The 13661-nt window shown below is 40.1% G+C and overlaps 2 protein-coding genes across 2 annotated transcripts; one reads left to right on the plus strand and one right to left on the minus strand.

Moving 5' to 3' along the window:
* Positions 1 to 1889: 1889 nt before the first annotated feature.
* LOC104217543 (uncharacterized) lies at positions 1890 to 2471 on the minus strand. Its single transcript, XM_009767822.2, has 2 exons — positions 2398 to 2471; positions 1890 to 2313 (listed from the first exon to the last, which is right to left on the minus strand). The coding sequence occupies exons 1-2, from the start codon at positions 2469 to 2471 to the stop codon at positions 1890 to 1892; spliced, it is 498 nt and encodes a 165-aa protein (XP_009766124.2).
* A 9176-nt stretch (positions 2472 to 11647) lies between these two features.
* On the plus strand, positions 11648 to 12688 carry LOC138879826 (uncharacterized). The gene is made up of 3 exons (XM_070159464.1): positions 11648 to 11758; positions 11834 to 11992; positions 12095 to 12688. The coding sequence occupies exons 1-3, from the start codon at positions 11648 to 11650 to the stop codon at positions 12686 to 12688; spliced, it is 864 nt and encodes a 287-aa protein (XP_070015565.1).
* The last annotated feature ends 973 nt before the right edge of the window (positions 12689 to 13661 follow it).

Genomic DNA, 13661 nt, shown 5'->3' on the forward strand with positions numbered 1-13661 from the left:
TTTTTCTTTTGAATTGAAGAGAGTTCATAAGGTACAATACTACTTACTAAATAATTAGCAATATCAGCATACCATGGCATCTCCTCCATTGTCACTGCTAGTAACTGTACATCCGGGAATGTCTCTGTTATATCTTTAACCTCTACCTTCTTTTCAGCTCCTTCAACCTTGAGAGGTGGTGTGCTACCTGGTTCTCTGTCTCTTTTCTGTCACGGATCTCCAGATCAAATTCTTGTAGCAAAAAGAACCCAGCGGATCAAGCGTGCCTTTGATTCATTCTTTTCTATCAAGTACCTAATTGTTGCATAGTCAATATAAACAATAACTTTTGAACCAATCAAGTACGACCTGAATTTGTCAAATGCAAAAACTACAGCCAACATCTCCTTTTTTCGTCATAGTGTAATTGAGCTGGGCACCGCTTAGCGTTCTGCTTGCATAGTAAATTGGGCACATAATCACTTGCATCGCACATGAGCTCGAATGGTTGCTCCCAGTTGGGTGCAACAATAATGGGTGCAGTCACCAATATCTTCTTCAGCTCCTTGTAATCATTAGAAAACACAAAGGGCCAATCTTTTTCAAGGAGTTCACATAAAGGGTTAGCAATCTTAGAGAAATCTTTTATGAATCGCATGTAGAACCCGGCGTGCCCAAGGAAACTTCTCACTGCCTTGACCGAAGTGGGCGGTGGCAAATTCTCAATCACATCAACCTTAGCATGGTCAACATCAATTTCTTTACTGGACACTCAATGCCTCAAGACTATCCCTTCTTGTGCCATAAAATGACACTTTTCTTTATTCAGCACTAAATTTGTCTCCACACATCTTCTGAGCACTCTTCTTAAATTGTGAAGATAGTCCTCGAATGAATCCCCCACCACAGAGAAATCATCCATAAATACCTCCATAATGTCTTCAACCATGTCCATGAAAAGGGCTAACATACACCGCTGGAATGTACCCGGTACATTGCAAAGTCCAAAAAGCATTCTCCGAAAGACAAAGATGCCATACGGACAGGTGAAGGATGTTTTCTCTCTATCTTCGGGGGCTATTGAGATCTGATTGTACCCCGAATATCCATCCAAGAAACAGAAGTGAGATTGCCTAGCATTTGGTCAATGAATGACAGTGGAAAATGGTCCTTCCGGGTGGCTGTGTTCAATTTCTGATAATTCATGCAAATTTGCCACCCCGTGACTGTACGAGTCGAGATCAACTCATTATTCTCATTTTATACGACCGTCATTCCTCCCTTCTTTGGTATACACTAAACAGGGTTGACCCCATTGCTGTCAGAGATGGGGAAGATGATACCTTCATCTAACCACTTGATCACTTCTTTCTTCACCACTCCTTTCATATTCGGGATCAGCCTTCGTTGATGTTCTATGGAAGGTTTGTGCCCTTCTTCCAAGAGAATCCTGTGCATACAAAACGTTGTGCTGATACCCTTTATGTCTGCCATGGTTCAACCAGTAGCAGTCTTACATTCCTGTAACACCTATAGGAGTTGCTTTACCTGCACACCTAGTAAACCGGATGATATAATAACAGGTAAAGTAGAATTAGGTCCTAAGAAAGCATACCTGAGGTGAGATGAAAGCGGCTTCAGGTCCAACTGTGGTGGCTCCTCTATCGATGGTTTTGGGGTTGGTAGTGTTCTTTCTTCTAAGTGTAGGGGCTCGAATTGGGGTTCCCTTTTCCAGAACCCTTGACCTTCGAGATCTATGACCCCATCTACCAACTCCTCACTATCTACATTTTCTAGATTCATCAAGCAGGCTTCTAACGGATCCCTGACATTAATAGTCTCATCCTCCTCTTGTAGTATTGCATCTACGGCCTCCATCAGCGAGCAATTTGCAAATTTGTTGGGTCTCCTCATAGATTGTTGAACATGGTTTCTTCATTGTTCAACCTCATTTTCAATTCTCTAGTCTCACAATTAATCAATGCTCTCCCAGTGGCTAAAAATGGTCTGCCTAGAATGATTGGTATCTCTTCATCCACTTGATAGTCAAGAATGACGAAGTCTGCAGGGAATACAAATTTCCCCACTTGAACAAGCACATCATCAAGAATTTCTGTCATTCTTTTGACTGTGCAATCAGCCAGTTGCAGCAACATTGAGGTAGGTCTACCTCTGCTAATGCTCAGTTTAGTATAGATTGCCAAGGGCATCAAGTTTATATTGGCTCCCAAGTCGCACAATGCTTTAGCAAAAGCATAACTCCTAATGGTGCATGGGATAGTGAAACTACCTGGATCAGACACCTTTTGAGCCATAGACCTTGTCACTACTACACTGCAGGTCTACGTCAAAGTTATAGTGGACATGTCCTAGAAGTTAAATTTTCGCGACATCAGGTCTTTCATCATTTTTGCATACCCTGGAATTTCCCTCAAAGCATCCATCAATGGAATATTCAATTGAATTTGTCTGAGCATTTCCATGAATTTCATTTATTGATCATCTTTCTTTTGCTTTGCCAACCTTTGAGGGAATGGTGCAGGAATCAACCTCTGCCCAATTCTTTGTGTCTTTTCTTTGCTTGAAGTTTTTTCTACCACCTGTTCGGGGAGTTGTTCACCTTCCTTCTCCTTACGCTTGTCAACTTGTGCCTGTTCAATTATAACCTCAGTGAGCTCTGTTGTCTCATCTGTCTCTAATGTAACTGGAGTAGTTGGCGTTGTCTCTCTCCTGGATTGAGCAACTTCTTGCTCCCTGTCTAAATCCCTTCCATTCCTAAGACTCACTACCATGAGCTGATTTGGGTTTGGATTAATGTTTGTGTCTGCAGGCAATGTTCCTTGTGGGCAATTGTTCAAGGCCATAGATAGCTATCCCAATTGAGTTTCAATGCCTTTGATTGTTGAATCATGTACAGCTAACTTCTCTTGTATCTTTCCATTTGTCCCAATGAGTTGTTGTAGTATGCCCCTGATTTCGATCATGTTACTGCCCTGCTGTTATAGTAGGCCAATTGTTGTTAGTGCTACTGATTATAGCCCTGTTGCCTTTGATAAGGCACAACTTGGCCTTGTGGTCGTGCTCGTCCTGGATTGGGGTTGTGTAGTGGATGGTTTGGTCTGTACTGCTGGTTTGATGTTGGTCCCCATTGTTGCCCACCTTGTCTCTGACCTCCGAAATTATTGACATAATTCATGTCTTCTCTGAAACCCTGGTTGTCATTCTCTCCACTCCACGAGCACATATAAGACTGGTTTATACAAGGAGTGCATATGCCTCCATTTGTTGTATCAACAATGTGTGCCTGTTTCGTGCCCATCTCATCGATTTTCTTTGTCAGCAAGCTCATCTGAGTCATGAGAGTGGCTATGTTTTCCGCATTTGTGTTGTTTGGGTCAAGAGCGACAGAATGCACTATTGGAGTAAGTGTTGTGTCTGTCATCATCCAGCCTGAATTTTGAGACATCTTGTCAAGAAGAATCTTACACTCTATGAATTTTTTGCTCAAGAATGTACCCCCGACAGAAGCATCTACATCGGCCTTCAGACTTTCAACCAAACCCATATAGAATCTTTGTCCCAACATCTGATCTAGAATGCCATGGTGCAGACACTCCACCAACATACTCTTAAACCTCTCCCATGTTTCTTGCAATGTCTCAGTCAGTTTCTGCCTGAATTGCAATATCTCATCAATTCTCCTCGCAGTTTTGTTGGGTGGATAAAACTTGTTTAAGAACTGCTTGACTAGCTCCTCCCAAGTAGCAATGGAGTTTACTGGGAGCGAATTCAGCCAAGTCTGAGCCTCCCCAGTGACTGAGAATGGGAACAATAATAATTTGATTGCCTCAAGAGTCACATTCGGTTGTCTTTGAGTGACACAAATTGATAGAAAGTTCTTCAGATGTTGTTATTGGTCTTCAATGTATGACCCGGAGAATAGCCCTTTATTCTGCAATAGGTGCAACATGTTGTTCGTAATCTAGAATGTCTTCGCTTGTATCTAAGGAACTGCAATTGATGTGGCCAAGTTATCAGTAGTTAGTTGCGCCCAATCATAGAGAGCAGCTTCCGGCACAAGAGGTGCTACTACTCTGACATTTGGGACATCTCGATCATTCTTATTGTTCCCGTTGACGTTGTCTAAATCACCCATTTCATTTTCGAATTATTCATTTTGTTTTAGCCATTTGCGCTTCTTGTTATCCCAGTTCAATGTCCGGAATGCTTTCTCGGGATCTGAGAGCCCTTCAAAGAGATCACCAATTCTCAAGGAGATTCTATGCATACACCTGAGTCACAGAAGAGTTCAAACGTGAGAATTTCAATGGAAATATTTTTAACACGATAGAAAATTGATCTAAACTAATAATCCTAGCATTTCTTATAAGTTGCAATAAATAACACTGTTAGTTTCTCGGCAACGGCGCCAAAATTTGATCACGCCCAACTATGCTTTATAAAAAGGACTAAGCGGTCGCTACAAATATAATCTGGTTCAAGTCCGGAGTCGAATCCCATAGGGAACTAACCTATTTACTACAACTTTTAACACTGCTAATGATAAGCTCAAACAATTTTCGGATGCAAGATTTTTAATGGATAATGAGTAGAATTTAGTAAACTAAGAAAAAATGACAATAAAACTAACAATAATCAAGAATAGAGTTGAATTCAATGGTAAAATAGTCTAGGGTTATTGATTTCCCCAATTGTTGGATTAATTCCTGACACGTTAGTTATAATCTCGCCGTAACACTCTATAAGGAATATGAGTTCTGGGCTACGGTAATTATCTCTCGATCAATTACGATAGTTACTAGAAGCATTCTCCCGAACTACTCTAGTTAACAATTTATGCAACTCAGAATTATTCCACCAAAGGTTCGTTATCTCTAACCCTGCTTTTAAATTTAAGTAATTAATCTCTTAACTTACCCGAAAGTGGTGGTATTCAATAACAATCTAACCAAGTATTCTTTCTCAAGCAACAAAAGATAACTAGACACGATTAATCAAGGGCCCTTTCAATTAATCACAAGAATACCCGTAGTTGAACAATCATAGAGTAAAAACGGCTCAATTATATCAAAACAGAGTCAAGATTCCATCCAACAATTGGTTCCATCAACCCTAGATGATGGGTTTAGCTACTCATACTAATAGATAACAATTCACTATAGAAAGTCATAATCAACAATGGAATTAAAAAGAAGAAGATGAAAACTCTAAAGGAATTCTCTGTCTTTTTTCCATGTTCTTGCCTTCAAAATCTCTCTAAAAACAGCTCTCCCTCTCTTTTGGGCGAATTAGGCTTCATATAGGTTTAGGTTAGTCGCTCTGAAAATTACACAATTGACCCTTTGGCTTCCGTCAGCTCGTCTGCGGCCGCGAATTGGACCGCGGATCTGACTGTGGATTTCGCCCATAGTTCTGTTTGCGACTGCGAATTTGAATGCGGATCTGACACTTGCTTTTCTTTCTCCTTTTCGACCGTGCTATCCTCCGATTGGCCTTCCACGCTCCATATTGACTCCAAAACACTCTTTAGCTTCCTCCTAGCTCGGGGTGGCTCCTGCAAAACGTAAAACTCTTAATTAGAGCATTTTGTTATCTTTTAACATTCAAACATTGATAAAGTGTGGCCAAATTAGAGTGTAAATAGTATCTAAATTACATAATTATCGTCTACTATCAAACATCCACATCATTAAACATCAACCTTCCACTAATAGGGCGAACCTCAACCTTCAACTAAGTTAAGATCTAAGACAAACTACACCATCAAGATAGGTGATGGACCAGAGCTCATATTTGTTTGCGAGAACCTCACATCTTTAAAATGATGGTGAGTCATACCTCAATGATGATATTTTGAGTTTCTAAAAAGGGTATATGTTACACTATTGGCAAATTTGTATAAAAAAGCGAGCTTTACAGCCTAATAATATAATTTAAAACCTTGTAAGTGTAGTCCCAAATAAACAATATTATCAGTATGTAGTGGTTTAAAAGGCGGGAATGTGAGGCCGAACACTTTATTAATACATGACGAGGCGTAAGTACTAAGACATGGGGCGTAAGACCCATGGTTTTTTAATTTTTTAAACTATAAATTAATAAAATAATATAATAACAAAAATAAAATAAAATTATAGTAAAAGTTTAAGAAATTTAAAAATAGATTAAAGAAACTCCTTAAAAACAAAATATCTAGTATGTTTTTACAGGTATAAACAACGTAATAGTGTTAAAATTATTATGAGATACCAATCGACTTAACGTCTTAACTTTTAAACTATTAAGAGATCACCATTTCTTAATTTTTTTTTATCAAATTATACATTTACCTTCCTAAAAATCAACTTAACGTCTTAAATTTTATCAGTACTATAATATAAAATATTAGTCCTTTATGAATAATAATAATAATAATAATAATAATAATAATAATAATAATAATAATGCAAAAATTGCTTTCAAATAGTAAAATAATAAAAGGCTGATAATTTTGAGACATAGAACTAAGATATAAAAACTAGTAGCAAGCCATAAATTTTGGCTATCTATTTTTAGAAGAAATATTCATATGATATTCACCCTCACGAGTTCTTATTAGTAATTAAATATATAATACTATGGCTCGTTATTGAGTTACTCTTAATCATTAATTCATATTCTATAGATGAATAGAACTTTTATCATTCATTTTGTGACGGAATTTTGGGGATTAATGGTGCTAATTGGGGAGTTTGATACATAATTTGTGTAGAATTTATTGGGACAATCATGAAAGCGTTTTTAGGGCGCATAGTCGAGCGCTTTTAGGGCGCATAGTCGAGCGCTTTTAGGGCGCATAGTAGAACGCTTAAGACATAAGCATCACAAATTAGGGCCCACTCGTGAGTCTAAGGGTATTTTGCAAGTGCCCCACCGAGGGGCAAGTTTCAAAAATACCATTTAAAATACTACTAGTAAGTTGAACTGATACATGTTTTTTTAATAATCCACTATGCTTGTATTTGAGTATATTCGAGAACGGGAGGTACGAAGTGGGACAAGTTGGAAGGTGGGTTACACTTTTGTCGTTTATGCTCGGGCGTCGTCTTTGACAAACAACTCCGCATACCTCAAAAAATAAAAAAAGCCAAAATGTTATGATATATTATAATATAAAAGTAAACTAAATAAAGTGTGACATGTTTTTGAAAATGATTCTTGGAAATATTTTTTTAAATGATTTTTTGAAAATAGTTTGAAAATCTTTTTTGGAAGCTCGGATTGTAAATGTGATTCTGCCTATTACTAATTGTTAACACGTCTAGGTTCCGTCTGGTACAGTTGTTAGAAAAAGATGCAATTGTCAACATGTCTAAGCTTTTTTCTTATATTTGATTTCATATTTTCATGAAAAGAAGTTTTAATACACGTAATTGGGAGGAATTCTGGTCGTAACTAGTACACTAAGAATTTGCTATTGAAGATGGACTCAAGAAATGGTTAACAATGTTTATCTCAAAAAACGTAAGTAACAATTAAAGATAATTTGTGGTTTTAAAGATATGTGATATATTCTAATACTAATGATTAAACAAATAATATTGAGCTTAAGTGAGAAGAAATCATGAACCAAATCAATGTTGCTGAAACATTAGGGGCCTCGAGTTCGTTTATCCTGGGACCTCGAGGTCAGCTAAGACCCAAAAAGTAATAAAGTATGAACAATAAAGTAAAGACAATAAAACTGAAGAATAGTTAGAGAGCACGTTAAGAAGAATAAGAATGTTCTATTGCAATGAATGAGTTGATGTTTACAAAATGATTGGGGTCCCCTTTATATAGGAGGGGAAAACCCCAATATAGTACCTTGCTCATAAAGATAAAGAATCCTATTGGTACAGGTATATGACGGTCTAGTACGGACCTGTACTATTTTGTACAACCCTTATCTTATAATTAATGCCTAGATCCACGTGTCTTTGAGAAATTCCCGCTCTTTCTTGATTGATTTCGAGATTATACTGTCCTCGACGCAGGCCGTGCCAGGCCTTTGATCAGCTTCCTCGAGGTGGATGTCCCTTAGCCGGATCTGCCCCACGCCTCGAGTCTCTCGAACTCGAGCCTATACCATGATTTAAGACTCCAAAATCATACTCCTCGATTTTGACCGTATACAGATAGTCCCCACGTTTCTTAGAATGAAATGATATGAAACGATTCGAGCCTCAATTTTCCCAATCCCCTACCGATGATGTCATGCTCATGACGTAGGCGTTTGCAGAGATCGAAGTATCCCATCGGTTTGTCTCCCCAAAAGCATTGAATATACCACCGGTCCATTTTCCCAAAAGCGTTGATTACGCCGTCGGTCCGTTTCCCCAAAAGCATTGATTGCACCGTCGGTTACGTCATTGTCTCTCTATAAATAAGGGATTGTTTGAACCAAAACCTTACTCATTCTTTCTTCAACAGCCTTTAGCCCTTTCCCTTATCTATATCCTCTTCTAACCTTCTATTTTTATGGTTCAGACCTGTGACCGCACAGTGATACGGCAGCAACTTTGTCAGTTATGCCATGGATCTTTTTCAAAGATTTTCCCACTAAGTGGGATTATACTAAGTTGTTGTTATTGTTGTTGTTGTTGGCCCGAAACAATGAGAGAAGGGCACCAAAGTCTTTCCGTATCCAAAGATATGTGGTCCTTATACCGCAGCTCATCTCTCTAAACTTCAACCTGGTGTGGTGGCACTATATACTAACTTTTGCATCCCACACCGGTACAATGTATCAAGAAGTGGCTTCACAATAGTAGTGCTAACGATACCCATACTCACCAAGTCTTTCAGCAGGCCACAATTTTCTTCGCTTGTTAAAAACTTTTGCTCTTTGATAGGCTACATCTCTTTCTTCATCTATTGTTGTTTCGAAGGAGGTTCCCGAAGGCGCTGTTCTAAAGATCGAAATGGAGTCCCCGAGAAAAATGGTTCTCGAAAATGTCTCTCTTGAGGATATACCCTCGAAAGTAGATTAGGCATTTGGCTGTTGTTTTTGCTTCTTTGTTTCTGTGTAGGGGCCTTGTGGGTTTTGTAAACATCTTTTGTTAATATAAGCATTTCTCCATTTTGCCTTTGATTCGTGTTGAATGCCATTCTGCCTTTATTTGTGAAAAATCCAAGTGTATAACTCTAAGGATTAGTCCGAATACTGGACCCGGAACCCAATAAACCCTTAGGTTTTTAATTGATTAATATAGTACTTCTTACAGTTTTTCATTAATCCTCGGACTAAGCTTGGATTGATTTGATGCGAGCTCAGGTCACCCGGACTCCTGAGTCCGAGTAGAGTGAGAGCAGGGTTTCGATTTTTGAAATAAAGCTAGCCTTTTCAAGCTTCGTTGATAGATCCCAAGTGAGAATTTTCTCGAACTTGGGTAGCCTTTGGGCTTAGTAATTGGGTGAGTGCTTGCTCGAACTTCAAAATAGAGATAGCCCTTAGACTTTATAGATAGTGCCCGAGTAAGAATTTTCTTGAACTCGGGTAGCCCTTGGGCTTAGTAATTGAGTGAAAATTTGCTCGGACTCGAAATAAAGATAGCCCTTAGGTTGCACAGACAGTCCTTGAGTGAGAATTCTCTCGAGCCCGGGTAGCCTTTGGGCTTAATAATCGAACGAGTATTTGCTTGAACTCGAAATAAAGATAGTCCTTTGGCTTTATAAATAAACCCCGAATGAGAATTTGCTCTAACTCGGGTGGCCCTTGGGCTTAGTAATCGAGTGAATATTTGCTCAAACTCGAAATAAAGATAGCCCTTAGGCTTTATAGATAAACCCTGAATGAGAATTTGCTCGAACTCGGGTAACCCTCGGGCTCAATAATCGAGTGAGTTTCCCCTCAAACTCAACTTGTAGACGGCCCTTAATGATTTCCGACAAACTAATTCCCAATGCCTAGGTCCTGATGCCAACATCATGACATAAGCGGTTGAAGTGACCGAAGGGTTGCTTTTTGTACGATTCCCAAAACTATTAATTGTAGGCAGCTGACGGTTGGCCTTTTGGCTTCCTTAGCACGTTTAAACGATCCTTATAAATCGACAAACCCCATAACCTTACAAACTTTATTCCCTTAGTGCTTCCAAAGTTTTATTTATCCTTTTTTAATTTCCTTGAACTCTCCCTTCTCTTTTCTAATAACATTTTCCATCTTCTCGGATTTTTCGCTTTAGAGATGGATAAAACTTCTAAATATGTTCCTCAAAAGGAAAAAGCTTCATCATCTTCTCGATCGACCAAAGATAAACCGGTAGTGCCTCCTAGTATTGAGGAGTGTATTCCCCCGCCATATGAAATAACAGATGATTTTAAAATTGAGAGACCTGTCTCAACACCAGGCTGATGTGAGCCCATGTCTCGATATGTTTGTCTGGGATAATAAGAATATAGTGATTCCTTTCTCTGAGGAGGATATTACTACTTTTAAGGCGGGATACTTAAGCGTATATACTTACCCGTTTATGATGGGCCCTGCAATCCCAACTCAGGGTCCGATAGACCTAGTTATCCTCAATTTTTGCTAAAGATACCGAGTGATGCTCGGCCATATCTACCCCTCCTTCTAGCAAATTGTTTACTTAATCAGATTCTTTTCGAACCAAATCGAGGGGATGTCCTTCACCCTCGATCATGTGATCAGAATGTACAGTCCCCGACTTTATCGTGGGGGCTTGATAAAATTGCAACGCCGATCCTTAAAATCTCTGTTCGTTAGTATCAATGAGGACAAAAAATGTGCAGGATGAGCTGGTTTGTCCGAGTCAAGACCTCCGATCTTATTCATGCTGATTCGATGTCGTTCCCCGAGGAGTGGAACATGAAGCGTGAGTATACCCTGCTACCTTTTCATTTCTTGACTTTATATTTTCCTTTGTCCTAAACTCTTTATGTTGATGTAGCCGCTGCTTGGTTTCTCGGTGGGGTATCAAACCTCGAGGGCTAGGTCCGAAAGCTAGCCTCCACCTCCCCTTACTCGGAGCGTTGCTGGCGAGACTTGGACAAGGGTCGATAGGAGGCGAAAAACCATGGTGAGTTCTTCGTTAGTTTTCCAACACTTTCATTATAGGATACTTACCTCAGTTTCATATAGGTCTAAGAGACATCGTTGAGTTGAGGTCGGCCCCGGCTGATGAAGCGGAGGTTCCGAAGCCTCCTAAAGAAAGAAAAAGGAGAAGAGAGGCATCTGGAAATCCTCCGAAGCCGAAGAAAAGTTTGGCTCAAAAGCCTAAGGCTAATGCATCGGCCTTATCTCCGGAAATGGCCTAACGTCTTCGAGAATAGGAGGAAGAAGAAGATGATGACTACTTGTTGGTAAACCGTAAAAGAAATAATGTCGATGCGTCGAAGCCTATCAAGCCGGTAGCGAGCGATGAGGCCAACTCTAGAGCTGAAGAGATCTCCGAAAGGAGTTCGAACAAAGTCCCCGAACCATTGTCCAGAAAGAAGGCGCATTGTTTAGAGGATAATTTCGAGGGGGAGAGAGGCTGAACGTCCTAACCCCGAGTCTCTCCAAATGAAATAAAATGCCCCGAGTGGATCACTCCGGGTGATCAACGTGGACGATTCTCTCCTTGGCCCCGAGTTCTCCGAAGCGCAAATCTAGGAGGTTGTGAATATGAAATCTTCTGGAGTGCAAGTAAACCATGAAGAGCACGACATATTTCAAGAATGCCTCGCAGGGCTTGACGACGGCCCTGACCCAGATGCTTTCTTTATTTTTAAACAAGTAAGTTTTCTGTTTTTTATGCCTATGTCATTGTTTTAGTTGCTTTGAATGTCCCTTTCCCCTCTCTTTATGAAGGTCGCGGTGCTCAATAAAATGGCGTTCTCCAAGTTTCGAGATGAGCTTGCTTGCTGCGAGGCCGAGCTTAAGAAGACTTCGGAGGAGAGGGACGCCATCAAAACCTTATATGCTAAAAAAGAGTTGGAGATTCACCATCTTCAAGCTGAGTTGATGCGGGTATGGTAAGATCGAGCCGAGTTTGTTGAGAAGGCAAGATAGTTTCCGAGAGTTTGTTAGGCACTCATTTTGTTTTAGTAGATGACATCCTTAAATTTGCAGTTCAGCCAGAAAGTCGATGTGGAGGCACATCTTTGGGAGGAGCTTAAGATAAAAGAAGCTGACACCCTGGGGTTAAGGCGAGGTATGGATGATATCGTTTCTGAGAAGGAAACTTTAAAAGAGCAGTTAGCTTCATTTGAACGCCAGCTTCGTGCGAAGGAGGAGAGCCTAGCTCGAGGCCTTGAAATCGAGGAGCTTAAAATCAGATCTGCTTCTGAGCTGGCCAAGGCCAAATACGATATTGCGGAAATTATGGCTTCATATCGAGCCGATACCGAGGTAGCTAATTCTCGGGAAAGGGATATCTCTTCTACGATGGAAGTCAAATTAGCAAATGCTCTCGACGATGCTAGACGACAGTCCTGGAGGATGACCCTCGAGGAAATACATGTCCGCGGCTTCGACCTTTCGACCGATATTGAAGCAGAGAAAGCCTTGGAAGAAGAGGTGACCGCTCTACTTACCGATAGGATGATTCAGCCAGTGCCTCCGAAGGTGAAGGAGACGGGGATGAAGCCTACAAGGATGGGGCTCGCCAAGATGCGACTCCTGAAGATGCAACTACCAAGGGCGTGGCCCCGAAGTAGTTTTTAGGTTACTTTATTTTGTTTCCTTGTAAGCCTTCCTTGTGTAAATATCATCTTTTGGAAATGTGAGGAGGACTTTTATCTTATTTTTGGCTAGTGCTGGTTTTAACATGGCTTGTATTCGACATCGCCTTTATTTATGGAAAACTTCATTTGAATGACCGGTTCGAGGGTTGGTTCAGGGTATTACAAACCCTTAGATCTTTATAATAATTTTTTAGCCTAGTTTAAATCAACTCGTTGTTGGCTTGGGACTTTGTGAACCTCGAGTCCGAATCGAAAAGAAAGCGAAGTCTTCGAACTATAAGTTTTAGGCCCTTTAGCGTTTCGAGGTTGGCCCTTAGGCTCTTATATATCGGCCCTTAGGCTCTTATATATATCGTCCCTTAGGCTCTTATTTATCGGCCCTTAGACTCTTTAAGTTCGACCGATTTGGCCTCTTAGAAAGGCTATATAATTTTTCCCTCATTTCGTCTTAAAAGACTTGGTGAAAATTGGATTATGCCTGAGCATGTGTTTTTTGCACCCCATAGGTTTTTCGAAAGTTCAACATATCGGAACTTTATTAATGATTTGTTTGTGTAAACATAATCGAACACCTCTTGAGGTGTTTCCAAAGGCCGATGTTATCGAAACCCTGGGAATTTTTGAGGGCTGAATTTATCGAAGCCCTTTGTATTTTGCTTTTGCCGAGGGTAGCCTGATTTAACCGGTTTTTACAAAGTGTTTGAAGGCCTTTTAATTTATAGCGGAAGTCGGACGTCTCCGAGCCGTATTATTTGGCCGTAGCCTTTATATGACCATAATCTTTTGTATGGTCGTAGCCTTTGGGTATGTCACTTGGACTTGTTCGCCGATAACTTCCCGAATTTGTTCAAGAAGTTAAAACCCCAAGAATATTGGCTTTGGCCTTTGTTTCGAAGGGGTGCCTCTATGAGGTCTTGTTAATTCGAATTTCGATGGCAATCCCCGAGTATTCA

This window comes from Nicotiana sylvestris, chromosome 10 (genome assembly GCF_000393655.2).
Source record: "Nicotiana sylvestris chromosome 10, ASM39365v2, whole genome shotgun sequence".
Taxonomy (NCBI): domain Eukaryota; kingdom Viridiplantae; phylum Streptophyta; class Magnoliopsida; order Solanales; family Solanaceae; genus Nicotiana; species Nicotiana sylvestris.

Bases quoted from the DNA above. Each gene is read 5' to 3' on its own strand.
- LOC104217543 (XM_009767822.2), bottom strand. From the start codon at position 2,471: ATGAAATTCATGGAAATGCTCAGACAAATTCAATTGAATATTCCATTG. The intron at 2,314-2,397 runs GTATGCAAAAAT...GTAGACCTGCAG, and splicing joins GCTTTGAGGGAAATTCCAGG to TGTAGTAGTGACAAGGTCTA.
- LOC138879826 (XM_070159464.1), top strand. From the start codon at position 11,648: ATGAAATCTTCTGGAGTGCAAGTAAACCATGAAGAGCACGACATATTT. The intron at 11,759-11,833 runs GTAAGTTTTCTG...CTCTTTATGAAG, and splicing joins CTTTCTTTATTTTTAAACAA to GTCGCGGTGCTCAATAAAAT. The intron at 11,993-12,094 runs GTATGGTAAGAT...TTAAATTTGCAG, and splicing joins TTCAAGCTGAGTTGATGCGG to TTCAGCCAGAAAGTCGATGT.